Source organism: Dipodomys merriami, unplaced genomic scaffold (assembly GCF_024711535.1).
Source record: "Dipodomys merriami isolate MVZ:Mamm:240054 unplaced genomic scaffold, mDipMer1.0.p SCAF_3, whole genome shotgun sequence".
Classification (NCBI taxonomy): domain Eukaryota; kingdom Metazoa; phylum Chordata; class Mammalia; order Rodentia; family Heteromyidae; genus Dipodomys; species Dipodomys merriami.
In genome coordinates this window covers 72503344-72528689 of record NW_027204492.1, presented here as the reverse complement: position 1 = coordinate 72528689, position 25346 = coordinate 72503344, and the positions used below count along the sequence as shown (strand labels likewise).

The 25346-nt window shown below is 37.6% G+C and overlaps 1 protein-coding gene across 1 annotated transcript in view; it reads left to right on the top strand.

The window, feature by feature from the left end:
• Tex11 (testis expressed 11) overlaps nucleotides 1–25346 on the top strand; it is a 219123-nt gene that overhangs the window by 126973 nt on the left and 66804 nt on the right. The window contains exons 19-22 of the mRNA XM_070039363.1: nucleotides 2428–2513; nucleotides 3830–3886; nucleotides 17299–17339; nucleotides 18713–18808. Of these exons, the coding sequence (XP_069895464.1) occupies nucleotides 2428–2513; nucleotides 3830–3886; nucleotides 17299–17339; nucleotides 18713–18808 (280 nt within the window). The remainder of the gene's footprint in view (nucleotides 1–2427; nucleotides 2514–3829; nucleotides 3887–17298; nucleotides 17340–18712; nucleotides 18809–25346) is intronic.

Sequence of the window (25346 nt, the reverse complement as noted above, 5' to 3'; positions counted from 1 at the left end):
AGCTCAGGGACGGCACCCAGGCCCTGAATTCAAGCCCCAAGATCAGTACACAAAAAATGTATCCCCTCTACACCCCAGAAGAGACAATGTGCATATTCTAGCTTTTAAAAAAATTATTGCAAAGGTGATGTGCAGAGGGGTTACAGTTACACAAGTCAGGTATTGAGTACATTTCTTTTTGAACAGTGTCACCTTTTCCTCATTTTCTCCCAGTTTTCCCCTCCCTCTCCCCTTCCCAAGTTGTATAGTTAATTTTCCTCAAAGTGTCTAGGAAGTGTCACTGCTGAAATAGTTCACCCTTTGCCTCACTGTTTCTGTGCTTCCTCTTCCTCTCCCCAACTTAGACAAACACATACAAAAGGGACAGGAATCAAAAACAACAAAAGGTGAAAAATAGAAAAAGTAAAAACCTACAAAAAATAAAATAATAAACCTCTTGTTCCCATCTCTTGGGGTTCATCTCGATTGAAACTAGTCAGGAAGAAAACTTCACAGATTTCTTCTACTACCGAGACTCCACTCCACACACACTAGGAATTATGCCACATTTTCTGCCTCCTCAACCTATTATTGATGGATGTGCTATTCATGTTCTTTCTAAAGCCAGTCACTCAACTTACACACTGGTGTCCATCACCTTTTGCCCTTTATCTCTCACCCCATGAACTTCTTGTTCTCTTTGGCTCACTTCCCTAGAATCTAAGTCCATTATATCATTAAAGCTAAAAATCTTCCTTGACCCACTCTCACCAGCGACTGCCCAATTTATTTATTCCTTTGTGAACTCCTCTAATGTACTCTCTATACTTAGTGACTAATTCCTTTCCTCCATATCTCCTAAACCATCTCTGGTCACACTTTTGTCACAAAGCTACTTTTGTCAAGGTCACTAGTGACTTCTGTATTGAAAATTGTAGTGGTTAAATCTCAGTTTTCACTGTATTTTACCTATCAGCAGTAGTCTACAAGGTTGACCATTCTTTCACCTTTGAAACACAACATTATCCTTGTTTTTTTCCTACCTCATGAATCATACTCTTTCATTCTCCTTTATTGTTTCTTTTCTCCCAAACTCCTTGTCAAACGGTGACCTTAGAAAAAGAGATGTTTATGGTGTTCGAAAAGAGAGGATAAGGTTTAAACTAATCATTCAGCAAAGCAGGCAAAGAGAGGACTAGGGAAATGGGATATGCTTGCCATTAGCATTAAGGTTCATTTGATATCATTTTAAAATAAAGTAGTTATATAATTTTTCCAGCCATATTCTGCTACATAGATGCAGACACAAATATCTGTATAATGTTGATCTTAACCAGATATGGATTTTGTCTAGGGGAAGAAAATCCAGAAACCAAGGGAGTTCCATCATTAAGCCTTAGGGAATTTAAGCTGAGAGTAAAGGAAGATATTATGAAGATGAGCATCATTAAAATGTTAGTAATATCCATAGGTTAAATGTCTTTAGGAAGCCCGGCACTGGTGGCTCACGCCTATAATCCTAGTTACTTGAGAGGCTGATATCTGACAATTGGGGTTTGGAGCCAGCCAAAGTAGGAAAGTCCATGAGGCTCTTCTCTTCAATAAACTACTCAGAAAAAGCCAGAAGTGGTGCTGTGTCCCAAGAGGTAGAGTGATAGCCTTGAGCAGAAGCAGCTCAGGGACAGAGCCCAGGCCCTGAGTTTAAGCACCATGACTGACAAAATAAAGTCTTTTGGGATCAGGGTAATAGAGGAAGTTGGTAGGAAACATCAGAGACATAGATCAGAAAGTAGAAAAGGTGAAATTGAGAGCTGCAGTGGGGTAATAGAGTGAGACAGTTAAGACATCTGGAATACAAACTTAAGGAAGCATTCATTCACTGCTTGCTGGCAAACACTGTTACTTGAACACACTCCAAGCCCTTTCTGCTTTAGGTTGTTTTTCAGATAGGTTATCTACTTTTCTTTCAAAGCCAACTTTCAACCTCAGTATTCCTACCTAACTTATAGTTGGATTCCACTCTGTGCCAGTATAACCAGATTTGTTTGTTGCTAGGGTATCAATAAATTTTTTGTCCCAGTTGACATCCATCCCAGATCCTAATCTCCTAATCTCAGCCCCAGACTCATAACCTAAGCCTCCCAAATAGCTGGGATGATAAACATGATAAACATATGTCCAACAATGATTTGTATCTTCATTTTACCATCCACAGTAGCTCTTTTGAGATTATAAAATGAGAGATTGGTGGCATGGCTCAGGTGGTGGAGCACCAGCCAATTAGCAAAAACATTAGATACAGAATTTGAGTCCTGGTCTCTGACAGAATGAAAAAAATAAGATGAACATGTTCATATTTGTATATAATCTTGAATGTGCAGAAATATGAACACCTGTTGCAAGCATCACTTTAAAATGTAATTAAAATACTCTATCTGTTCTTTTTAGAATGGACAACGAGTTGTGGCAGGAAAAGCTTTGGAATATTTAGCTCAACACTCAGAAGATCCAAAACAAGCACTTTCATCTTTAAAGTAAGGAAATCACATTCTGTGGAAGTAAAAGGATTTCCATCTACTCATCTTAGTATTGTTGTATAAGTTATGCCAAATAATTCTATGAGTTTGATATCTACAAAAACTGTTAACCCAGATGCAAAGTTAAAAAAGTAAGCAGTTGAATTTCCCCCACATTTATTTCTAGAAAGGAAAATTGATTTTTGCTCAAAGTAATTTCTGAATGTATGGCTATATGGAGTACATACAGTAGTGAAAGGGCAGAGAGTGAAGTCGGGATGTGATAACATGATAGCTATTGTAGTTTTGACTGAACAAATGTCAAATGGAAAGCAGGGTTTCGGTGTTCCTGCTGCTCGAACTATATGCTACAGGTCAAATTTACAAAGTCAAATGGAGTGACTGAAATAAATGTGTCAGAAGGATTTGAGATAGTTGCACTAAGGAAATGATGAATATCATTCAAGACAGATGGTATTTCTTAAAGAACATTTTCAGATGTGAAACTACAAATTGCTTTATTATGTCAGCTTGTCATTCTGATTTCCCTTCAAAGAATAGGGATCCTCAGTTGTGTAACATCCAAAAACTATTTCCAGGTTCCCTATAGAAAGAAAAACATAAAGACGTATATTATCTCTGACATTCTAGTGGTGATTTGGGTTGATAATATGAGTGATGTAACATTAACATTTTGTTTTAAAAAGTATTCTTTTGTTTCAAAATTATTAAATTGCATTAAAAAAATCACAAAATGGGTATGTTTTCATTGTAATCATTTTACAACATAGAGATCTATAAACAAAACAAGATTAAGCTGGGCGCTGGTAGTTCATGCCTGTAAAGCCAGATGCTCATGAGGCTGAGACCTAAGGATCAAGGTTTGAAGCCAACCAAGGCAGGAATGTCCATGAGACCTTTTATCTCCAATGAACCGCCAAAAAGTTGGAAGTGCAGCTGTGGCTCAAGTGGTTGAGTACTAGCCTTGAGATTAAAAAAAGAAAGTGTTCAAGGACAGTGCCCAGCTCTGAGTTCAAGCCTCAGGACCGGAACTGCGAACACACACACACACACACACACACACACACACACACACACACACACACACACACACACACACACACACACACACACACACACACACACACACACACACACACACACACACACACACACACACACACACACACACACACACACACACACAGGACAAGATTAATTTCCTCATCTTTTCTCAATTCTACCTTTCAGGGTAATCAAGATGAATAACTTGGTATAAATTTTCCCATGTGTTTATTCTTAAGAATCACTTTTGATATCATTTTATTATACAGGTGTCTGTTTCGTCTTGTTCTTCCAAAGTTTTCTCAAATGCCAGAATCTGAAAATAAGTAAGTTATTTCAACAGAATGATGTATTCACAAATGGAAAAAAGTATAGTAACTTCTAGTACAAACCTTATTTTAAGAGATTTATTGTGGGCTGGGATGTAGCTCAGTGGCAAAAGCGCTTGCCTAGCAAGTGCAACATCAGGGGTTCGATCCCCAGTACCAAAAAAGAAAAGACAAAAAAAAAAAAGAGATTTATTGTGCATTGCATAAGGTTTGCTGAGTTCGTATCTTGGCTTGGCTATTTATTACATGTGCAACCTTGGGCATGTTTTTAAATGTTTCTTGACTTCAGTTTCTCCATAATGGAAATAATAATATTATATGCCTCATGGAATTGCTGTGATTACTCACTGATACAGTAATACATGTATAAGGCAGAAGATGGATGAGATCTGAAGAGAAACCAGAGTGCAAGTAAATACACATGAGTGCCAGGCTGCTTATAAATCCTCAATAATGTATATGATCTGATTATCAGATTGAACCTGTTTCTTCCTTTTTTTAATAACAAATTTCTTAAGAGACACACTTACAGTCCCACAGAGCATACAACCTGATTTTTTTGTTGATTCTGGTTTTCTACAAGCTCAGTTAGAGCTATTGAAATATGTTTCAGCTCATAGTTTTTGTGGTATAAAAGATATCAAGAATCCACTACTTCCTGATGATTTGAAGGAAATTATTCAAGTTCTAGATTAGGGATAATGTTCAGAGAATTTCTGAGCCAGTTCTGTAGTCTCTGCTTGGAAATAAGCTCTGTAATAATGTATTTCCATAGTAATTTTGCTTTGTATAAGTGGCAGTAATATATTGTTTTGACTTAATTTGGGCAAAATATATATGACCGAGATAAAATTGGATTTAAAATTCACCTTACTATAAAACACAACTTACAAGAAAAAAATCTCTTAGCTCTAGACAAAGATCCATTGTTTCTTACTTAAAGGTAGAAATACAAAATTTCCTGGGGAAGACAAGGAAATCTCAAAGTAAACTATTACCAAAAAAAGGTGGAGAAGGATATCCTAAAGTCAGATTAGGGGGCAAAACATTTTATAAAAATGAAAAAAAAATTATCACTGCTGTAGCAGGATATTACTATGTCTCTTGGAATAAATAGCAGCTGGATGTGACATTCTCTTTCTCTTATAAATGACTATCTCAAACTCAGGGAACTACATTCATCTGTCATCTTGAAGGGACACTATTTAATTCTGAAGGACATGTAATTCAATTATACAAAATCAATGTTAAGGAGCTGAAGAGAATTCCCTAGAAAGAGGGTACCTGATCTGATCTTCCTCCTACTCAGAGCAAACCTTGGGAATAATTTCACCAGGCATATTTCTGTCTCTGTCTCTGCCTCTGCCTCTGCCTCTCTCTCTCTCTCTGTCTCTCTGTCTCTCTCTGTCTCTCTCTCTCTCTTTCTCTCTCTCTCTCTCTTAATTGTGATAACAAAAGAGCCCAGGAGATTCTTGTGTGAACATTCTTCCTTTCACTCAATCTGGCTCAATCCCTAACCACACCCTCACACCCAGGATGGGTGGCTGTACCCCATAGATGAGTCTCTGGAGCAAACTCTTTGACATAGTAACCATCTTGAAACATCTTTGGAAAGTCCCTTCACTGTCTTGCTCTGAATAGAGCTTGGCTTTCCCTTAAAGACGTGGGTTCCCATATTGCCCTATTAACTCGGGGCCTTCCCTCCTGCACCTCATACAGAACGCACTCAGCATGAGTGTGAGCCACAGTTCTTTCCCTGGCTCCACACTGCTATTCCAAGGGCAGTCCTCCCACTCTGTCCTGTCCAATGCCCTGAGAAGCAGGTGCTATCACTCCATCTTTGTATGTTTGTTGCTAGATAAATATTCTCCTTCCATATCCATCACAGAAGCCACTCCCACATGACCTACTATCTGCCTCTGCCCTTCTCCAAAATGAGTCCATCTAGAATATCTGAAATTAAAAAAAAATAATTGCATTATTATTAAGGTGTTGTACAGAGGGACTTCCATTTCAGTAATGAGGTAATGAATACATTTCTTTTTTTTTAGACGATGTCACCTCTTCCTTTATTTTCCCCCAGTTTCACCCTCCCATCCCTGCCCACTAGTCATGTGGTCATTTTCCACATAGTATATACTGAATAGAAAAATTGCATTTGTTCTCCCTTCCTCCCTTCCTTCTGTAGCCCTTTCCCCTGCTCCCTCCAGAAAGAAAAAAAAAAAAGCAAAATCAAGCACCATCATTACCATTAACAACAATAACAACAAAGAAAAAAAAACAAAAAATAAAATAAACACAATTTACCCCCAAAACATCTTGATGTTACAGGTTCTTTGAACTGATTAAAAGGGAAATCAAAATAAAAGAAAGATGAAGCACATGGAAATTTGTATAATAACCCAAATATTTGATATTATGAAGTTAATAGTATAGGTTTTGTTTTTAACATGCATCCTTGAAACACATAAGAATGTAAGGAAGAAATTCTTGTTAGAATTAATGACAAATGGCAGGAAATTTAAAATATATGCCTTTATTGTTTCCAAGTAGGTAAAGAACATCTTCTAGTAGTTTTTTTTCATGTAGAATTCAACATGAGATATCACAAAAAAAGACACTAATTTTTTTTTTGTTTGCCAGTCTTGGGGCTTGAACTCAGGGCCTGGACACTGTCTCTGAGCCTCTCTGTGCTCAAGGATAGTGCTCTACCAGTTGAGCTACAGCACCACTTCTGGCTTTTTTTGAGTAGTTTATTGAGATAAGAGTTTTGAGGACTTTACTGCTCAGGGTGGCTTTGAACCATGATCCTCAGATCTCAGCCTCCTGAGTAGCTAGGATTACAGTTGTGAGCCACTAGCACTCAGCTGACACTAAAAATTTTAAAGCATCTAGTAAAGTGAGAAAACCCAAGGTAATTGAATTTGAGTTTGAGTTACATCATTAGCTTAGTTTACCTTAGGCAGCAACAACTGGCTAGCAATCTCACGCAAACTGATAATATATCCAATCTATTCTATATTTTCTTTTTTTATTATTTATATGCAGTCATGGACCTTTCATAGATTATTTTACAGAGAAACACTGAATTAAATAACAAAGAAAAGCTGGGCACTTATGCTTCAGGCCTGTAATCGTACCTATTCAGGAGGCTGAAATCAGAGACTTGTGGTTCGAAGCCAGCCTGAGCGGGAAAATCCGTGAGACTCTCATATCCAATTAACCACCAGAAAATTGGAAGTGGAGCTGTGGCTCAGTTTGTAGAGAGCTAGTTTTGAACAAAAAAAAGCTTAGGGGCAATGCCCAGGCACTGAGTTCAAGCCCCACTACTAACCAATCAAATAAATTTTTTTATTGTGAAAATACCATACAGAGGGGTCACAATTACATAAGCAAGGTAATGAGTACATTTCTTATCAAGCATTATAGCCTCCTCCTTTGTTTCCCCTTCCCAACCCTTCCTATCTCCCCGACCCACTCTGGCCAAAGTTGTAAAATTCGTTTTTTGACATAACATCTTGTACATCTCATTGTTGTAATGGGTCCACTTGTATCCCTATTTAAATGGTTTGTTTTTTCCCTTCCCCTCCACAAATTATACCAACATCAAATACAATGAAAGCAGGAGTTATATCGTGGGGGAGGGACATACAAAGCAACAAAGAAATCATCTTATAGATATGTTAGAGGAAGTGGCATTGTAGCTCAAGTGGTAGAGTGCTCGCCTTGAGTTGAAGAGCTGAGGGACAGCGCCCAGGCCGAGTTCAAGCCGCACAAATGACAAAAAACAACAACAAAAAAACACACCAAAAAACCAACAAACAACAATAAATAGAAACAATCACAAAAAAGAAAAAACATTTGAATACTTACCTTGGGGTTCATTTCACCTAACATCAACTTATCTGACCTTTTCTGCTTGTCTCAGACATATACTAGTTATTGCAAATAAGGGAAACCATGGAACCTATGTTTCTTTGGGTCTGGCTTACTTCACTTAATATTTTTTTTCCAAGTCTTTCCATTTCCTAACTAATGGGGCAATGTCATTCTTTCTGATGGAGGCAGAGAATTCCATTGTGTATAGATACCACATTTTCTTGATCCATTCATCTACTGAGGGGCATCTGGGTTGGTTCCATATATTAGCTATGGTAAATTATGCTGCAATAAACATAGTTGTGCTGGTAGCTTTAGTGTGGTCTTGTTTGTGATCATTTGGGTAAATGCCCAAAAGTGGGATTGCTGGGTCATAGGGGAGCTCTATGTGGAGTCTTTTGAGGAACTTCCATACTACTTTCCAAAGTGGTTGAACAAGTTTACATTCCCACCAACAATGCAGTAGGGTTCCCTTCTGTCCGCATCCCCTCCAGCATCTGTTGTTATTAGAGTTGTTGATTATAGCCATTCTAACTGGGGTGAGGTGGTATCTCAATGTTGTTTTGATTTGCATTTCTTTTATGGCTAGAGAGGTTGAGCATTTCTTCATGTGTCTATTGGCCATCCCTCTTTCCTCTTCAGAGAAGCCTCTCTTGAAACTTTAGCCCATTTAGTAATGGGACGATTGTTTCTTTAAGGATTTGTTGTTGGGGGATTTAATTTTTTGAGTTCCAGGTATATTTTAGATATGAGACCTTTGTCCATTGTATGGCTAGTGAACATCTTCTCCCAATCCATGGGCTTTCTATTGATCTTGCTAGCTATGTCCTTTGCCATGCAGAAGCTCTGCAATTTCATGCAATCCCATTTGGCCAACATTTCTTTGATTTGTTGTGTTTCTCGGTCTCTACTAAGAAAATATCGGCCTATGCCAAGGTAACCTATGGTTTCTCCTATTCCATCTTATAATGTTTTCAGAGTGTCTGCTTTGACTCCGAGGTCTTTGATCCATTTGGAGTTGATTCTGGTCCTGGGTGATATAAGGATCTAGCTTTAGTTTTCTACAAGTGATTAAGCAATTTTGCCAGCACCATTTACTGAAGAGGCTCTTTCTTCCATTCTATTTTTTAAGCTCCCTTATCAAAGATTAGATGGCTATAGGTCTGTGGGTTCATTTCCGGTTTTTCAGTTCTATTCCATTGGTCCTGAGATCTGTTCTTGTGCCAGTACCAAGCTGTTTTAATTACTATGGCTTTGTAGTAGAGTTTGAAATTTGGTATTGATATTCCTCCAGCACTGTTCTTTCTGTTAAGCATCGTTTTTGCTATTCGGGGCCTTTTATTGTTCCATATGAATTTTTGGGTTGCCTCTTCTATTTCCTTGAAGAATGAGGTTGGAATATTGATAAGTATCGCATTGAATTTGTAGATAGCCTTGGGAAGTATTGCCATTTTCACGATGTTGATCCTTCCAATCCAGGAGCATGGGAGTTTTTGCCACTTTCTAAGTTCTGTTTTGAATTCCTTTTTCAGGTTTTTAAAGTTTTCATCATAGAGGTCCTTCACTTCTTTGGTTAAGTTAATTCCTAGGTATTTTATTTTTTTTTGTGGGGCTATTACGAATGGAGCTTAAGTCACTAATCCTAGCTACTCAGGAGCCTGAGATTTGAGGACTGGTTCGAAGTCAGCTCATGCAGGAATTTCCATAAGACTTTTATCTTCAATTAACCACCAAAAAATCCAGAAGTGGAGATGTGGGCTCTCTTTTAAGTCTGAAGGAAAAAGAAAGGTGGCTCTCAGCAAACCACTTTCTTGACTCTCCTGTGATATTATGTGCTAACTTGCCAGCTTGTATTCTCTTTGCTTTTTAATAATGAGGATTTCTATTGGTATATTCTCAAGGTCAACAGTATCCACTCTATCAATAAGTCCATCACATGCATGCTCAACTTTGTTACAGTATTTTGTGGCTCCATCATTTCTGTTTGTCTCCTTTTTGGAATTTTCTCTATTTTGATAACACTAGTCATCCATTCTTATATGTTGTCTATTTTATCTGTTATAGCCCTTAACCATATTTAATCATAATTCTTTTAAACTCTTACGTCTATTAATTGCAATGTTCTTCCCTTGCTTGCTTCTGATACTTGCTGTGTCTCTTCAACTTGTGTCTTTTTGTCTGGTTAGTATGTCTTTTAATTTTTTTTATATCCAAACACAACATTCAAAGAAACTGACTGCTATAACAGAACTTTAGTACTGTGGTGGTGAATTAGTGAGAAAAGAAATAATCATATGATCCTACAAATAGATCTGACTTTCAGTGAGCCTGTGCCTCTGAAGTGAACATCTCTAGTGCTTGTCAGAATGCTTCCTCTCCTCTTTCTTTTTACTCTTATTGTTAAGGTGATATGCAGAGGGGTTACCGCAATGAGTACATTTCTTTTTGAACAGTGTCAACTCTTCCCTCATTTTTTCCCCCAGTTTTTCCCTCTGCCACAAGTTGTATAGTTCATTTTCAACCACTGCTGCATTTATTTACTCTTTGTCCCACCATTTCTATGTTCCCCTTACCCTCCCAAAAGCAGATAAACTTACATATAAGACAAAAGGTACAGAAATCCAATACAGCAACAAAGAGGGGGGGAACCCACAAAAACAAAAAGCAGAATAACGAAAAGCCTCTTATTTCTATTTCTTGGAGTTCATTTCATTAAACATCATTTCATGTGATCATATGCACATAACTATTGAGCCTTTGTGATCCTTTCCTAATAATATCCTCCTTTGGTCCCACTGTGTGAATATCTAGAGACCTGCATAGTTTATCATTTCCAAGTTTATTTTTTGTGTCTTTTACCATCAAGTGTAGATTTATAGGCACATTCTAGTTAAAAAAATAAGGAAAACCATGTGACCTGTGTCTCTTTGGGTCTGGCTTACTTTGTTTAATATAATTTTTCCAAGTATTTCCATTTTCTTATGAATGGTGCAATATCCTTCTTCCTGATGGAAACATAGAATTCCACTGTGTAGGGCTGGGAAGGTGGCTCAGTGGTAGAGCACTTGCCTTGCATGCTCAAGGCCCTGGGTTCGATTCCTCAGCACCACATAAGAAAAAAAAGCCGGAAGTGGCGCTGTGGCTCAAGTAGTAGAGTGCTAGTCTTGAGCTGAAGAGCTGAGGGACAGCGCCCAGGCCCAGAGTTCAAGCCCCACGACCGGACCCAAAAAAAAAAAAAAAAAAAAAAAAAAGAATTCCACTGTGTATATATACCACATTTTCTTGATTCATTCGACCCCTGAGGAGCATCTATATCTTGGCTATGGTAAATAATACTGCAGTGAGCATGTTTGTCCTGGTAGCTTTAGTGTAGCCTGGTTTGTGTTCTGTTAGATAAATGCAGAGGAGTGGAATTGTTTTTTTTTGAGGGGGGGGTTCTAGTCGTGGGGTCTGAACTCTGGGCCTGGGTGATGTCCCTCAGCTCTTCAGCTCAAGGCTAGCGCTCTACCACTTGAGCCACAGCGCCACTTCTGGCTTTTTTTCTTTTTGCTTATGTGGTGCTGAGGAGTCGAACCCAGGGCCTCAGGCATGCAAGGCAAGCGCTCTACCACTGAGCCACCTTCCCAGCCCAAGGAGTGGAATTGTTTTGTCATAGGAAAGCTCTATGTCAGTCTTTTGAGGAACCTCCATACTGCTTTCAACCGTCTCTCTTTGTGTTTAGCCCATTTATTAATTAAGTTGTTGTTTCTTTGAAGGTTTATTTTTGTTTCCTCCACTCTTAAGAAAGACAAGATAGCTACAGTACACTGCATTGGTTGTTTCCCTTTTCTCAAGTCAATTAGGCTCTGATAATGGAAGGGTAGATTAGGTAGGACTCAGGACCCTTAAACAGAATTCTGGCTTAGCAAAAGAAACCACAAGATAAGGAGACATGTTGTTGCAGATGAGGTTCTAGCAGTAAACAAAACATCCTCTCCCTACCCCTTTTGATTTCCTCAAGTTCCATAGTCTATCCATGAATGTGGTATGAAGATTTGTGGAAAGGCCCTTACTGGGAATTTTAAAACCCAGTCAGGATGTTGCAGGACTTGACCAATATAACATCAACTTACAAACATCTAAGTATAATAGAACAAATCAGAGCACAGCCCAGGTATCAAAACCACAAAACTAAGCAACCCAGAGAAATAAAGAGGCCTTCAAGTAAGATACTTTTCTAAATAAAGTTTTTTTTGCACTCAACCTTCATTATTTGTGGACTACTTTTTTTTCCTTTTGACTGTTTCCTTTTTAGTACTAGAGGTTGAACTCAGGACATTGGACTTGCTAGGGAAGCACTTTGCCACTGAGCTACATCCCAGCCCTATTTGTGGACTTCTTTCATCACATTTCTTAGACAAGAACTCAAGAAGGTTGCAACAGTGTGAAACTGCAATCGTCTTCAGGCCTAACCTGTTGCTGAGCTACAACAGTAACAGGCAATGAGAGCTGCAACCCTGGCTGTTTCTGATGACTGTGGAGCTGGAAGGGCTGTCAGGCTGTAAGGACTGTGAAAACATCATGTCCTTCCCACGCAAACACAGCAAAAGAAATCCATATCAATAATATCTCCAAAGGGTAACTTTACTGAATATTTCTCTTGAGGAAGGGTCTTGTTAAGAACAGAGCACTCCCTAACAACACTGTCTCAGTATCCACAGTGAGAACCTGGCAAAGCTACTGGAAGCACAGTTCACAAAACTGCTCCCTATGCAGGATATAGAAACAAAGGACTCAAAATGGCAGTTTTACTCTATATCCCTTATATATATTTTTTCAGTTCTAGGGATTGAACTCAGATCTCACACTTGTTAGGCAAGCACTCTACTACTTAAACCATGCCCCTGGCCTAATAGTTTATACTTTAAATGTTTGGAGTTGGAGTAATAAAGTTGCTCATGTATCTATTAACTGCTAATCACTAAGCAATGTGGCTAAGATGGGTGATGTTAATATTCTAAAACACAGATAATATCTATTATCCCAAACACATGGGTAATAGATTACTTTTTAATGCTAATACTAGGGCTTGAACTTAGAGCTAGATGATTCTATAGCCTAGCTCAAGACTAGTGCTCTAATTTTTTATTTGTCAGTTGTGGGGCTTGAACTCTGGGCTTGGGCCCTGTCCCTGAGCTCTTCAGCTGAGGGAGAGTGCTCTAACACTTCCGGTTTTCCAGTGGTTTATTGGAGATAGGAGTCTCATGGACTTTCCTGCCAGGGCTGGCTTTGAACTGTTATCCTCAGATCTCTGCCTCCTGAGTAGCTAGGATTACAGGCATGAGCCACTGGCCTGGCAAATGCTCTAATTCTTTTATTTTTGTTTGCTTGTTTGACTAGAGTTTTCTTTCCTGTTTTTTATTGTAAAAATACTGTACAGTGGGGTTACAGTAACATGAGTGAGGAAGGTAGTGAGTACATTTCCTATCCAGCATTGTTACCTCCTCCTTTGTTTTTCCCTTACTTCCCTCCTCACCTCCCCAACTCTCCCTCCCCCCTCAGTTGTAAAGTTTGTTTCCAACATAGTGTCTTGTACATTTTATTGTTACAATGGGTCATCCTGTATCCTTATTTCAGCATTTTGTTATTTCCCTTCCCCTCCCCAAATTAGAAAAATGTATATACAAGATGCAGAACACTGGAGTCAAATACAGTGACAACAGGGGTTATACCATGGGGGAAGAACATACAAAAGAAACAAAAAAACACATAGTACATTATAAATACGTTAAAAACAATAGCAAGAAAGAAAAAAACCACTTGTGTCCCTATCTTAGGGTTCATTTTGCTTAACATTATCTTTATGGTCATATGTACCCTACTGCATTGTTGGTGGGAGTGTAAAGTTGTTCAACCACTTTGGAAAGCAGTATGGAAGTTCCTCAAAAGACTCCACATAGAGCTCCCCTGTGACCCAGCAATCCTGCTTTTGGGCATTTATCCAAATAATCACAAACAAGGCTGTACTAAAGTTACCATTACAACTATGTTTATTGCAGCATTATTTGCCATAGCTAAGATATGGAAACAACGCAGATGCCCCTCAGTAGATGAATGGATCAAGAAAATTATATATATATATATATATATATATATATATATATATATATATATATACGCATACACACACACACACACACACACACACACAATAGAATTCTATGCCTCCATCAGAAAGAAGGACATTGCCCAATTTGTTAGGAAAGACTTGGAAAAAATTATATTAAGTGAGGGCTGGGAAGGTGGCTCAGTGGTAGAGTGCTTGCCTCCCATGCATGAGGCTCTGGGTTCGATTCCTCAGCACCACATAAGCAGAAAACGCGGGAAGTGGTGCTGTGGCTCAAGTGGTAGAGCTTTAGCTGAAGAGCTGAGAGATAGTGCCTAGGCTCTGAGTTCAGCCCCCACGACCAGCAAAAAATACCCCCAAATATATATATATATAAAGTGAAATAAGCCAGGCCCAAAGAAACATAGGTCCCATGGTTTCCCTTATTTTCAATAACTAGTATATGTCTAGGACAAGCAAAAAAGTGTTGTAATTTCTAATCATCTCTACTTCCAGCTTTTTGCTGATTAATTGGAGTTGTCTCTCAGATTTATTTGCCCAGGCTGGCTTCAAATCAGTATCCTCAGATGTCAGCCTCTTGAGTAGCAAGGATTACAGACATGAGCCATCAGTGCCCATCTACTAAGTGACTTTTAAGACTTCCAGTATTGTCTCTATTTGGAAGAGTTTACAGTATCTTGGCATCTGAATGCAGAAGATAGATGCAGATAGTCCATGTGTGTCTCCTTGTTCTTGTAACATCTAAATTGTTATGGGAGGGTTTTTTTCTGAGTCTGGCAGTTTTAAAACTATAAATTTTAATTTTAATAAAATATAACTTAAAAAATCTAAAGTTTTAAAGTACAAAAATAAAAATTTATAAATTTTATAAATGTTTATAAAAATATATACAATTGTTTAAATCTATAAAAATTACAATTTAAAATTTTAATTCAAATTATGTTCATGAAAAACATAATTTCTGTCTTCTCATGTATGTATCTTGCTTCAGTTTCCAAAGTGAGTCACTACTTCAGTAAAATGTGATTCCCTATACTCACTCACTGTCTCTTCAGTCTTTGTGGCAATGGCTTGCAACTTTTCTTCACTGTTTTATGGATTTAATAAAAGTAGTTGTCTTTTGTTTTTAGTTTGTTGAGCTTTTTACTTGTTAAGACAGAGTGGCAATTTCCAGTCTACATAATGTAGAACTGAAAAGTTGAAGTCATGTGCTGAAATTTTCATACTGCTTAAAGAAACATGACAGGAAGTCCAAGAGATATAGATAGTAGACTTGACTGTCACTAACTGCATCAACCTGGAAAAATATCTCTGTCACCAGATTTTTAAAATAATTTTTTAGTGAAAACACTGTACAGAAGGGTTACAGTTACATGAGCAAGGTAATGAGTACATTTCTTATCAAGCATTGTTGCCTCCTCCTTTGTTTTCCCCCTACCATCCCTTCCCTCCCACCTCCACAACTACACTCCCCCCTCCCTCTGCCTAAATTGTATAGTTCGTTTTTCAACAAAGTGTCTTGTACATCTCGTTGCAATGGGTCAACCTATACCCCTATTTAAACATCTTGTTTTTCCCCTTCCCCTCCCCAAATTATACCTACATCAAATATACTGAAAACTGGGGTTATACCATAGGGGAGGGACATACAAAGCAACAAAAAAATCACATGGTACCTTATAAATACATTAGAAACAATAGCAAGAAAGAAAAAACAACTTGTGTCCCTATCTTGGGATTCATTTCACTTAACTTCATCTTATCTGGTCATATGTACATTGCTTTTGACCTTTTATACTTGTCCCAGACATATACTACTTATTGCAAATAAGGAAAACCATGGGACCTATGTTTCTTTGGGCCTGCTTACTTCACTTAATATAATTTTTTCCAAGTCTTTCCATTTCCTAACAAATGAGGCCATGTCATTCTTTCTGATGGAGGCATAGAATTCCATTATATATATATATATATATATATATATATATATATATATATATAATCACACTTTCTTGATCCATTCATCTACTGAGGGGCATCTGGGTTGGTTCCATATCTTAGCTGTGATAAATAATGCTGCGGTAAACATAGTTGTGCTGCTAACTTTAGTACAGCCTTGTTTGTGATCATTCAGGTAAATGCCCAAAAGCAGGATTGCTGGGTCACAGGGGAGCTCCATGTGGAGTCTTTTGAGGAACCTCCATACTGCTTTCCAAAGTGGTTAAACAAGTTTACACTCCCACCAACAATGCAGTAAGGTTCCCTTCTGTCCACATCCACTCCAAGATGTGTTTTTATTAGAGTTCTTGGTTATAGCCATTCTAACTGCGTGTTACCATATTAGTTTACTCATCTGTAAAATGAGAGGTCAGTATTAGAGCAATGGCTTTTTAAATGGGATGCTTCACAAACCTGGAAATTTGAAGCTTCTGCTCTCCATCTTCTTCTGGTAGAAATGTTCTTCCTTCCTTTCTTCCTCCCTTCCTCCTTTCCTTCCAATCACTAGAGATGAACCCAAGACCTCATGCACACTAGATGAATGATCTACCACTAAACTATACCCAGCCCTATCTTTTCTTAGAAGATTTCTATATATTTTATTTGAAATAATGGTTCTAAACTTCATTTTAATAATAATGCATGTTATTAATTACCCTTCCTTAAAAAGTCCAGGACAAAGTAAAGAAAACAATGATATTGTCCAGAAAAAAACTTGCTCATTACCTGACATAAAATGGTAGTCCCTCTGTACAACACGTTAATAATAATAAAACTATTTTTTTCAATGTTTTTAAAGCTTGGCAGGAGGGCCAGTGGGTAAGGGACAGTATCCAGACCTTGAATTCAAATGCCAGCACTGGCACACATACACAGCAAGACCCACTACAAAAACACAGGTTATAAATGACAGGGGTTATCACTTACTCCCAAATTTAATGAGCCTGTAATATAAAACCATATATGTCACTGAAATCCTCTGATAAAAGTGGATGCAGAAATAGAAGTAATGGGGCTGGGAATATAACCTAATGGTAGAGTGCTTGCCTAGCATGCATGAAGCCCTAGTTTTGATTCCTCAGTACCACATAAACAGAAAAAGCTGAAAATGGCACTGTGGCTCAAGTGGTAGAGTGCTAGCCTTGAGCAAATGAAGCTCAGCGACAGTGCCCAGGCCTTGAATTCAAGCACAAGGACTGGCAAAAGAAAAAGAAAAAAAAGAGAACTAGAAGTGTGGAAGCACTGGGTATAAGTAACTATGTCATGGGCGAGGGAGGGGTGCATTAAAGGGGTAAATTTTAGCCTTGAACAATGAACTGCACCCTTTAAAATTTTTAGTCCCATTTTAAAATAGTATCTTTTTCAGTGTTTCATTCATAGTGAAGGTTTAGAACAATTGAAAACTTTTTTCTTTATTTTTTTTTAGAAAGAATGAAATGAATAGACTTATAACTTACTTCAATACAGGTAAATATCTCCTTGGTTATTTTCAGTTCTTTAACTTGCCTCTATCCTCCATTGAATTCTTCAAGTACATTAAGCACACAGATTTCAACCTAATATTTGAGTTCAGCTTCGTGTTCCTTATTAATGTTGACCATAGAAGTTTATTTTGGTTTCTTCATCCACAAGCAAAGAAAAGACTTCAGCTCTGTTTTTAGTTTGTTCTAAAGACATGCCCCTCTCTTCTGTTCTTCCCTTCTTTCTTTACTGATTTTTTCTCTCCAATTTCCACATGATCCTAATCTATGAACTGAACATGTAATAAAAAAGATATCAAGCCCAAAACTCTGCTAGTTTTTCATGCTCTCTAAACCAAATTAACACTGTTAACTCTTTTATTTTTTATTAGCATCAGTTAGTGGTACAAGCAAGCTTTATTCCCCATCTCCATATATGCATGCATTATACCTTGATGAGACTCACCCTCTCAACACTCCTACATTGAATTGTCTATCTACCCATCTGTCATATCCTCTATTTACTCATACTACTTTTTAACTACTTAATGCAAACTAATCTCTAGCAACATCACATTTTCACCCCACTTTCTTTGAAGGTATCCTTTATGTATAACAGGTCTTTTTATTTCTAATGCCCATGAATTTATTTTTTTAATACTCAAAACATACCAAAGACTCCATACCTTAGAAATTCTATTGCATTTATACCTCAATTTCCTGTCATCAGGGCATTAAACATAGCAAACCAATTTGAAGCCAAAGCTTTTCAAATGAAGAAAATTTTACTGGTATACATTCTTATTTCTCAGAAAAGTATTGGGTAAGTAATAAGTACTTTCTGGCAATGAAAGCATAATAAGTACTTTCTGGTAATAAAAGCATGTTCTGGTTCTACACTGATCTTTATTTTGAATGAAATAAATAGCAATAAATTATTATGCCAGTCTATTGGTACTCTTCCAATTCTCACTCTCAATTTTAGACTTTTTAAGGGGTTGTTTTCTTGGTACTAAATATTGAACCTAGAGTCTCTCACATGCTAAGCATCATTTCAGGATTTTAATTATCATTCCTGTTCATTTCCTTACATGTAAATCATATCTTTCTATGTCACATGGTAAATGATTACACCAATTAAAATTATAAATCTCTCTAAAGATGCATTTGTTTTCTCAAAGCCTGAATTAACTGCTTCTTGGAGGTTGGCAATGTTTTTTGTCATTTTAATTATTGTTGATATGCACCCACACATACATACACACGAAGAGAACTTGTTGAATTCGAATACATGTGTGATTGTTTTAATAGGCAGAGTTAACAACTTTGCTAGAGTATAAGATAAAAGGCCTCAGTATCACATTTTCCTGTTTGATGTAGCACTCCTGAAACTTACTCAGCTTTGTGATGAACAACAGAATAACAGAATTAATGAAGATAACAGGATTAATGAAGCTCACTGGTTTCGGAAAATAGGTAAATGAAAATTGCATTTGGGGATTAGTGTGAGGCTAGGAATCAGTTGTGGATTCAAATTCTGCTCTTTATAGTTATGGGTAGTATAAGTTGCTTAATCTCTGTTTCATTACTTATATGATAAAAAGTATATGTACTTTATGTGGTTACTTACTAAGGGTTTAATATGTAACATTATATGTACTTGGTACATAGTAATAGGGAATTCAGTATCAGTGTTCAGTTTTTTTGGGGGGGCCTAAACTCTGGGCTGGGGCGCTGTCCCTCAGCTCTTCAGCTCAAGGCTAGCGCTCTACCACTTGAGCCACAATGCCACTTCCAGCTTTTTTCTTTTTGCTTATGTGGTGCTGAGGAATCGAACCCAGGGCCACAGGCATGCAAGGCAAGCGCTCTACTACCTTCCCAGCCCCTCAGTTTTCAATTTTGTTCATCTTTACTTTTTCTTCTTTTTTATTGCAAGACCAGTACTAAAACTCAGTACCTGCCACTTTGCTCATTGATTGGCGCTCTACCAACTGAGCCATGATTCTAAATCGTTTTGTTCATTTTCTATAGAGAATAATTGAAGAGCACAATAGTGAATTATAATTTCAGGCCCTCAAAGTTATCCTTGTCTAGATTGCCTAAATTATTTATGAGTATGGTCAACCAGAAATTGACTACATGCAACAATATGAGTGAATCTCACAAATTTAATTTTCAATAAAAGGAGCCAAACATTGAAGAATACATATTGCATAATGCAATATGCAATATTGCATATGGAAAAACAGACAAAAGTAATTTATAACATTAGAAATAATTTTAAGCTTGGGCTGGGAAGTTGGCTCAGTGGTAGAGCGCTTGCCTTGCATGCCTGAGGCCCTGGGTTCGATTCCTCAGCACCACATAAGCAAAAAGAAAAAAGCCGGAAGTGGCGCTGTGGCTCAGGTGGTAGGGCACTAGCCTTGAGCTGAAGAGCTGAGGGACAGCGCCCAGGCCCAGAGTTCAGGCCCCACAACCGGACCAAAAAAAAAAAAAAAAAAAAAAAAGAAAAAGAAATAATTTTAAGCTTTTTAAAATTAGGTAATAACACAGTTGAAACAACAGAGGAATGGTGGGGCAATAAATAATATTTGAAGTACATATAGAATATGTGAGCAGGAAACTGAGAGAATGGGTGGAATTGGGAGAGGTGAAGGAGCATGATAGCTATGACAGTGATCTAGATGCATTGTGCCCAATAATTGACATGTTGCATTGAAACCATTTGTGCAAATACATTTTAAAAAATCCTAAAAGTGGAACTATGGCTCAAGTGTTAAAAGTACTAGCCTCGCTGGGAAGGTGGCTCAGTGGTAGAGCGCTTGCCTTGCATGCCTGAGGCCCTGGGTTCGATTCCTCAGCACCACATAAGCAAAAAGAAAAAAAAGCCGGAAGTGGCACTGTGGCTAAAGTGGTAGAGCGCTAGCCTTGAGCTGAAGAGCTGAGGGACAGCGCTCAGGCCCAGAGTACAGGCCTCATGACCGGACCCAAAAAAAAAAAAAAAAAAAAAAAAAAAGTACTAGCCTTGAGCAAAAAAGTTCAGAAACAGCACTCAGGCCCCAGGCCCAGAACACCCTCCCCAGCCCACACCCCACAAAGTCCTCAGTAGTAAAAAGGCAATTAGCTTACTTTGAAAATGAGTGAATCTGATTTGACTTACCAGTTCTACTCTACATGACAAAGTGAAAAAAAAATCTTTGGGTAAAAAATATTTCGAGCAAAAATAAAATCTCCCAACAAAGAATCACTTCCATCAGATTTACCCTAAATTCTTTTAGGCTTTTAATGAAAACTAACACCAATGTTTCTCAAACTATCCCACAAAATACAAAGGGAAGCAACACCTCCAAACTCGATTCTATGAAGCCAGTATTATTCTAATAACAAAACCAGAAAAAGACTCAACATGAAGACTATAGATCAATTTCTTCAATGAACATTGGTGCAAAATCCTTAATTTAATACTTACAAACTAAATTCAACAACACATTTAAAAGATCACACACCATGAACAAATTGAGTTCATTCTAGTAAGCAGGATGGTTTAGCATGTGCATATTGATAAACATAATACAATATATAAGCAAAATCAAGTAAAAAAAACTTGACATACTTATGTCAGAATTACTACTAGCTATAGAAAAATGAGACCAAAGAACAATAAAACAAGCATATTCTCAAAGTGAAAAGCTAGAAAAAAATCTTTCTAGCAAATGGCCCCCATAAACTGGCTGGAATAGCAATCCTAATATTAGATAAAATAGACTTCAAATTAAAATTAGTGAGAGGGGCTGGGAAGGTGGCTCAGTGGTAGAGTGCTTGCTTGCATGCATGAGGCCCTAGGTTCAATTCCTCAGCACCACAAAAGCAGAAAAAGCCAAAAGTGGCGTTGTGGCTCAAGTGGTAAAGCACTAGCCTTGATCTGAAGAGCTAAGAGACAGCGCCCAGGCCCAGAGTTCAGGCCCCAAGACTGACAAAAATTAAAATAAAATAAAATTAGTGAGAAAAGACAAAGAAGGACATTGCCTAACAATAAAAGGATCTCCTACAGGAGGATATAACAATTTTAAATATTTGTGTACCAAATACTAGAGCACCCAACTTCATCAAACAAATACTATTGAACCTAAAACACACATAGGGGTTATATCATGGGGGAGGGACATACAAAGCAACAAAGAAATCATCTTATAAATATGTTAGAAACAATTACATGAAAGAAAAAACATTTGAATATTTATCTTGGGGTTCATTTCACCTAATATCAACTTATCTGACCTTTTCTGCTTGTCTCAGACATATACTAGTTATTGCAAATAAGGGAAACCATGAGACCTGTTTCTTTGGGTCTGGCTTACTTCACTTAATATAATTTTTTCCAAGTCTTTCTATTTCCTAACTAATGGGGCAATGTCATTCTTTCTGATGGAGGCAGAGAATTCCATTGTGTATAGATACCACATTTTCTTGATCCATTCATCTACTGAGGGGCATCTGGGTTGGTTCCATATCTTAGCTACAGTAGCTTTAGTATGGCCTTGTTTGTGATGGTTTGGGTAAATGCCCAAAAGTGGGATTGCTGGGTCATAGGGGAGCTCTATGTGGAGTCTTTTGAGGAACCTCCATACTACTTTCCAAAGTGGTTGAACAAGTTTACACTCCCACCAACAATGCAGTAAGGTTCCCTTCTGTCCACATTCCCTCCAGCATCTGTTGTTATTAGAGTTGTTGATTATAGCCATTCTAACTGGGGTGAGGTGGTATCTCAATGTTGTTTTGATTTGCATTTCTTTTATGGCTAGAGAGGTGGAGCACTTCTACTTGTGTCTATTGGTCATTCTTATTTCCTTTTCAGAGAAGTTCTCTTTGTCTTTAGCCCACTTATTTATCGAGCAGTTGTTTCTTTGAAGATTTGTTGTTGGGGGATTTATTTTTTTGAGTTCCAAGTATATTTTAGATATGAGACCCTTATCCATTGTATGGCTAGTGAAAATGTTCTCCCAATCCATGGGCTTTCTATTGATCTTGCTACCTATATCTTTTGCCATGAGTGTAAACTTGTCAAACCACTTTGGAAAGCAGTATGGAGGTTCCTCAAAAGACTCCACATAGACCTCCCCTATGACCCAGCAATCCCACTTTTGGGCATTTACCCACCGATCACCAACAAGACCATACTAAAGCTACCAGCACAACTATGTTTATTGTAGCATTATTTACCATAGCTAAGATATGGAACCAATCCAGATGCCCCTCAGTAGATGAATGGATCAAGAAAATGTGATATATATATATATATATACACATGTATATATATTTATTGGAATTCTATGCCTCCATCAGAAAGAATGACATCGCCCCATTTGTTAGGAAATGGAAAGACTTAGAAAAAATTATATTAAGTGAAGTAAGCAGGCCCAAAGAAACATAGGTCCTATAGTTATCCTTACTTGCAATATCTAGTATATGTCTGGGACAAGCAGAAAAGGTCAAAAGCTATGTACATATGACCAGATAAGATGATGTTAAGCAAAATGAACCCCAAAATAGGGACCCAAATGGTTTTCCTTTCTTGCTATTGTTTCTAACATATTTATAAGTTAACATGTGATTTTTTTTCTTGCTTTGTATGTTCCTCCCCCACGGTATAACCCCTGTTTTCCCTGTATTTGATGTCGGTATAATTTGGGGAGGGGAAAGGAAAAAACAAAATGTTTAAATAGGGATACAGGCTGACCCATTGTAACAATGAGATGTATAAGACATTGTTGAACATCAAACTTTACAATTTAGGTGGGGTTGGGGGGAGGTGTAGTTATGGAAGTGGGAGGGAAAGGATGGTAGGGAAAGAACAAAGGAAGAGGCAACAATGCTTGATAAGAAATGTACTCCTTACCTTGCTCATATAACTGTAACCCCTCTGTACAGTATTTTCACATTAAAAAGTTATTTAAAAATGAAACAAAATATACTTAGAGCTCAAAACATTAAATGCCCCAAAATAAACTCTTAAAGAAACAACAGCTCAATAAATGGGCTAAAGACTTAAAGAGATACTTCTTAGAAAAAGAACAGCAAATAGACACATGAAGAAATATTCAACATCTCTGGCCATACAAGAAATGCAAATCAACACAACATTGAGATTTCACCTCACCCCAGTTATCAAGAAAACTAACAATAACAGATGCTGCTGGCAGGGATGTGGCCAAAAGGGAATTCTACTACACTGTTGATGTGAATATGAACTTGTTCAACCACTCTGGAAAGCAATATGGAGGTTCCTCAAAAGATTAAATATAGAGCTTCCCTACATCCCAGCAATTCCACTCCTGGGCACTTATCCAATAGACTACAAACCAGGTATTACAGTATTGTTTACCATAGTCAAGATATGGAATCAACCCAGATTCCCCTCAGTGGATGAATGGATCAAGAAAATGTTACACACACACACACACACACACACACACACACACACACACACACACACACAATGGAATTCTATGTGTCCATGAGAAAGAATCACACCATGTATAAGGAAATGGAAAGACTTGGAAAAATTAAGCAAAGTAAGCCAAATCCAAAGAAACATAGGTTTCATGGTTTCCCTCATTTGTAGTTATTAGAATGTGTCTATATATCTACAAGTAACACACTATATGGTAAAAAAGAAAAAATTACACTTGGACATGATAAATTACATGGGACTCTAAACATTCACATAGCAAGACCAAAGGAGGATATTCTTAGAAGAGGATCACAAAGGCTCAATAGCTATTTACATATGATCATATAATGTGATGTTTATTAAAATGAACTCCAAGAAATGGAAGAAAGAGGCTTTTTGTTATTCTGTTTTTATATTTGTGAGGGTTTTTTTTCTTTGTCGCTGTTTTTTATTTCTGTACCTTTTGTCTTGCATGTAAGTTTATCTGCTTTGGGGAGTTTAAGGGAGAACACAGAAATGGTGGGACAAAGGGTGAATAAATGCAGCAGTGATTCTCACTAGACTGTGTTGAATATGAACTATACAGCTTGTGGGGGAAGGGAACTGGGAGGGAAAAACATAGAAAATGAGGAAGAGGTGACACTGTTCAAAATGAAATGTACTCATTACCTACTTACATAACTGAAACCCCTCCGTACATCACCTTTTTAATAGCAAAAAATAAAGTATACACATGAAAAGCATAGACTTAGTCTTACAGAGAATTAGCCTTTCTAAAGAATTATACTATTTGGACTATCCATACAGTTTATTATACTTCTGTTAATTCACTTGCAACTGCTTGCATACCACACAGTGTGTTTACTTATAGATTTGTAGGTACATTCTATGTACCATAAATGAGGGAAATCATGCAACCTTTCTCTGGGTGAATCATTGTTTCTGAAGGATGAGTAAAATTACATTGTGTATATATACTACATCTTCTTGATCTCTTTGTCCATTGGGGAAAACAGGTACTTGCAAGAGATAGGGCAAGGAGAGAGGGGTAGACAAATAACAATGTGGTAGGGGGAATAGTCAATAATTCATTGTATATACCACATAATTTAAAAAGTAAGGGAAGGGATAGGTCAAAGAGTAGTGAAAATGTTAAGGATCAAGATGCACTGCAGTGAGAAAATTAACAACTGATGAGACCACACAAACACCTCATCGCAGAACCCCTCCAGCTGTAAACCAAAAAATTAAATCGTGTTGGATACCAGTGACTCATGCCTGTAATCTGGGCTACTCAAGAGACTAAGATCTGAAGATCACAGTTGGAAACTAGTACAGGTAGGAAAAATCTGTTAGACATCTCAATGAGCAAAAAGACATTAGGTGGAGTTGTTCTTCAAATGGTAGAGTACCACCCTTGAGCAAAACAACTAATGGACAGCACCCATGTCCTGAGTTCAAGATGCAGTGCCAGCAGATGCACACATACACATGGGCGCGCGCACACACACACACCCACACACACACAGTGTCAGTTTCATTCTTAATAGAAATACAAAAATT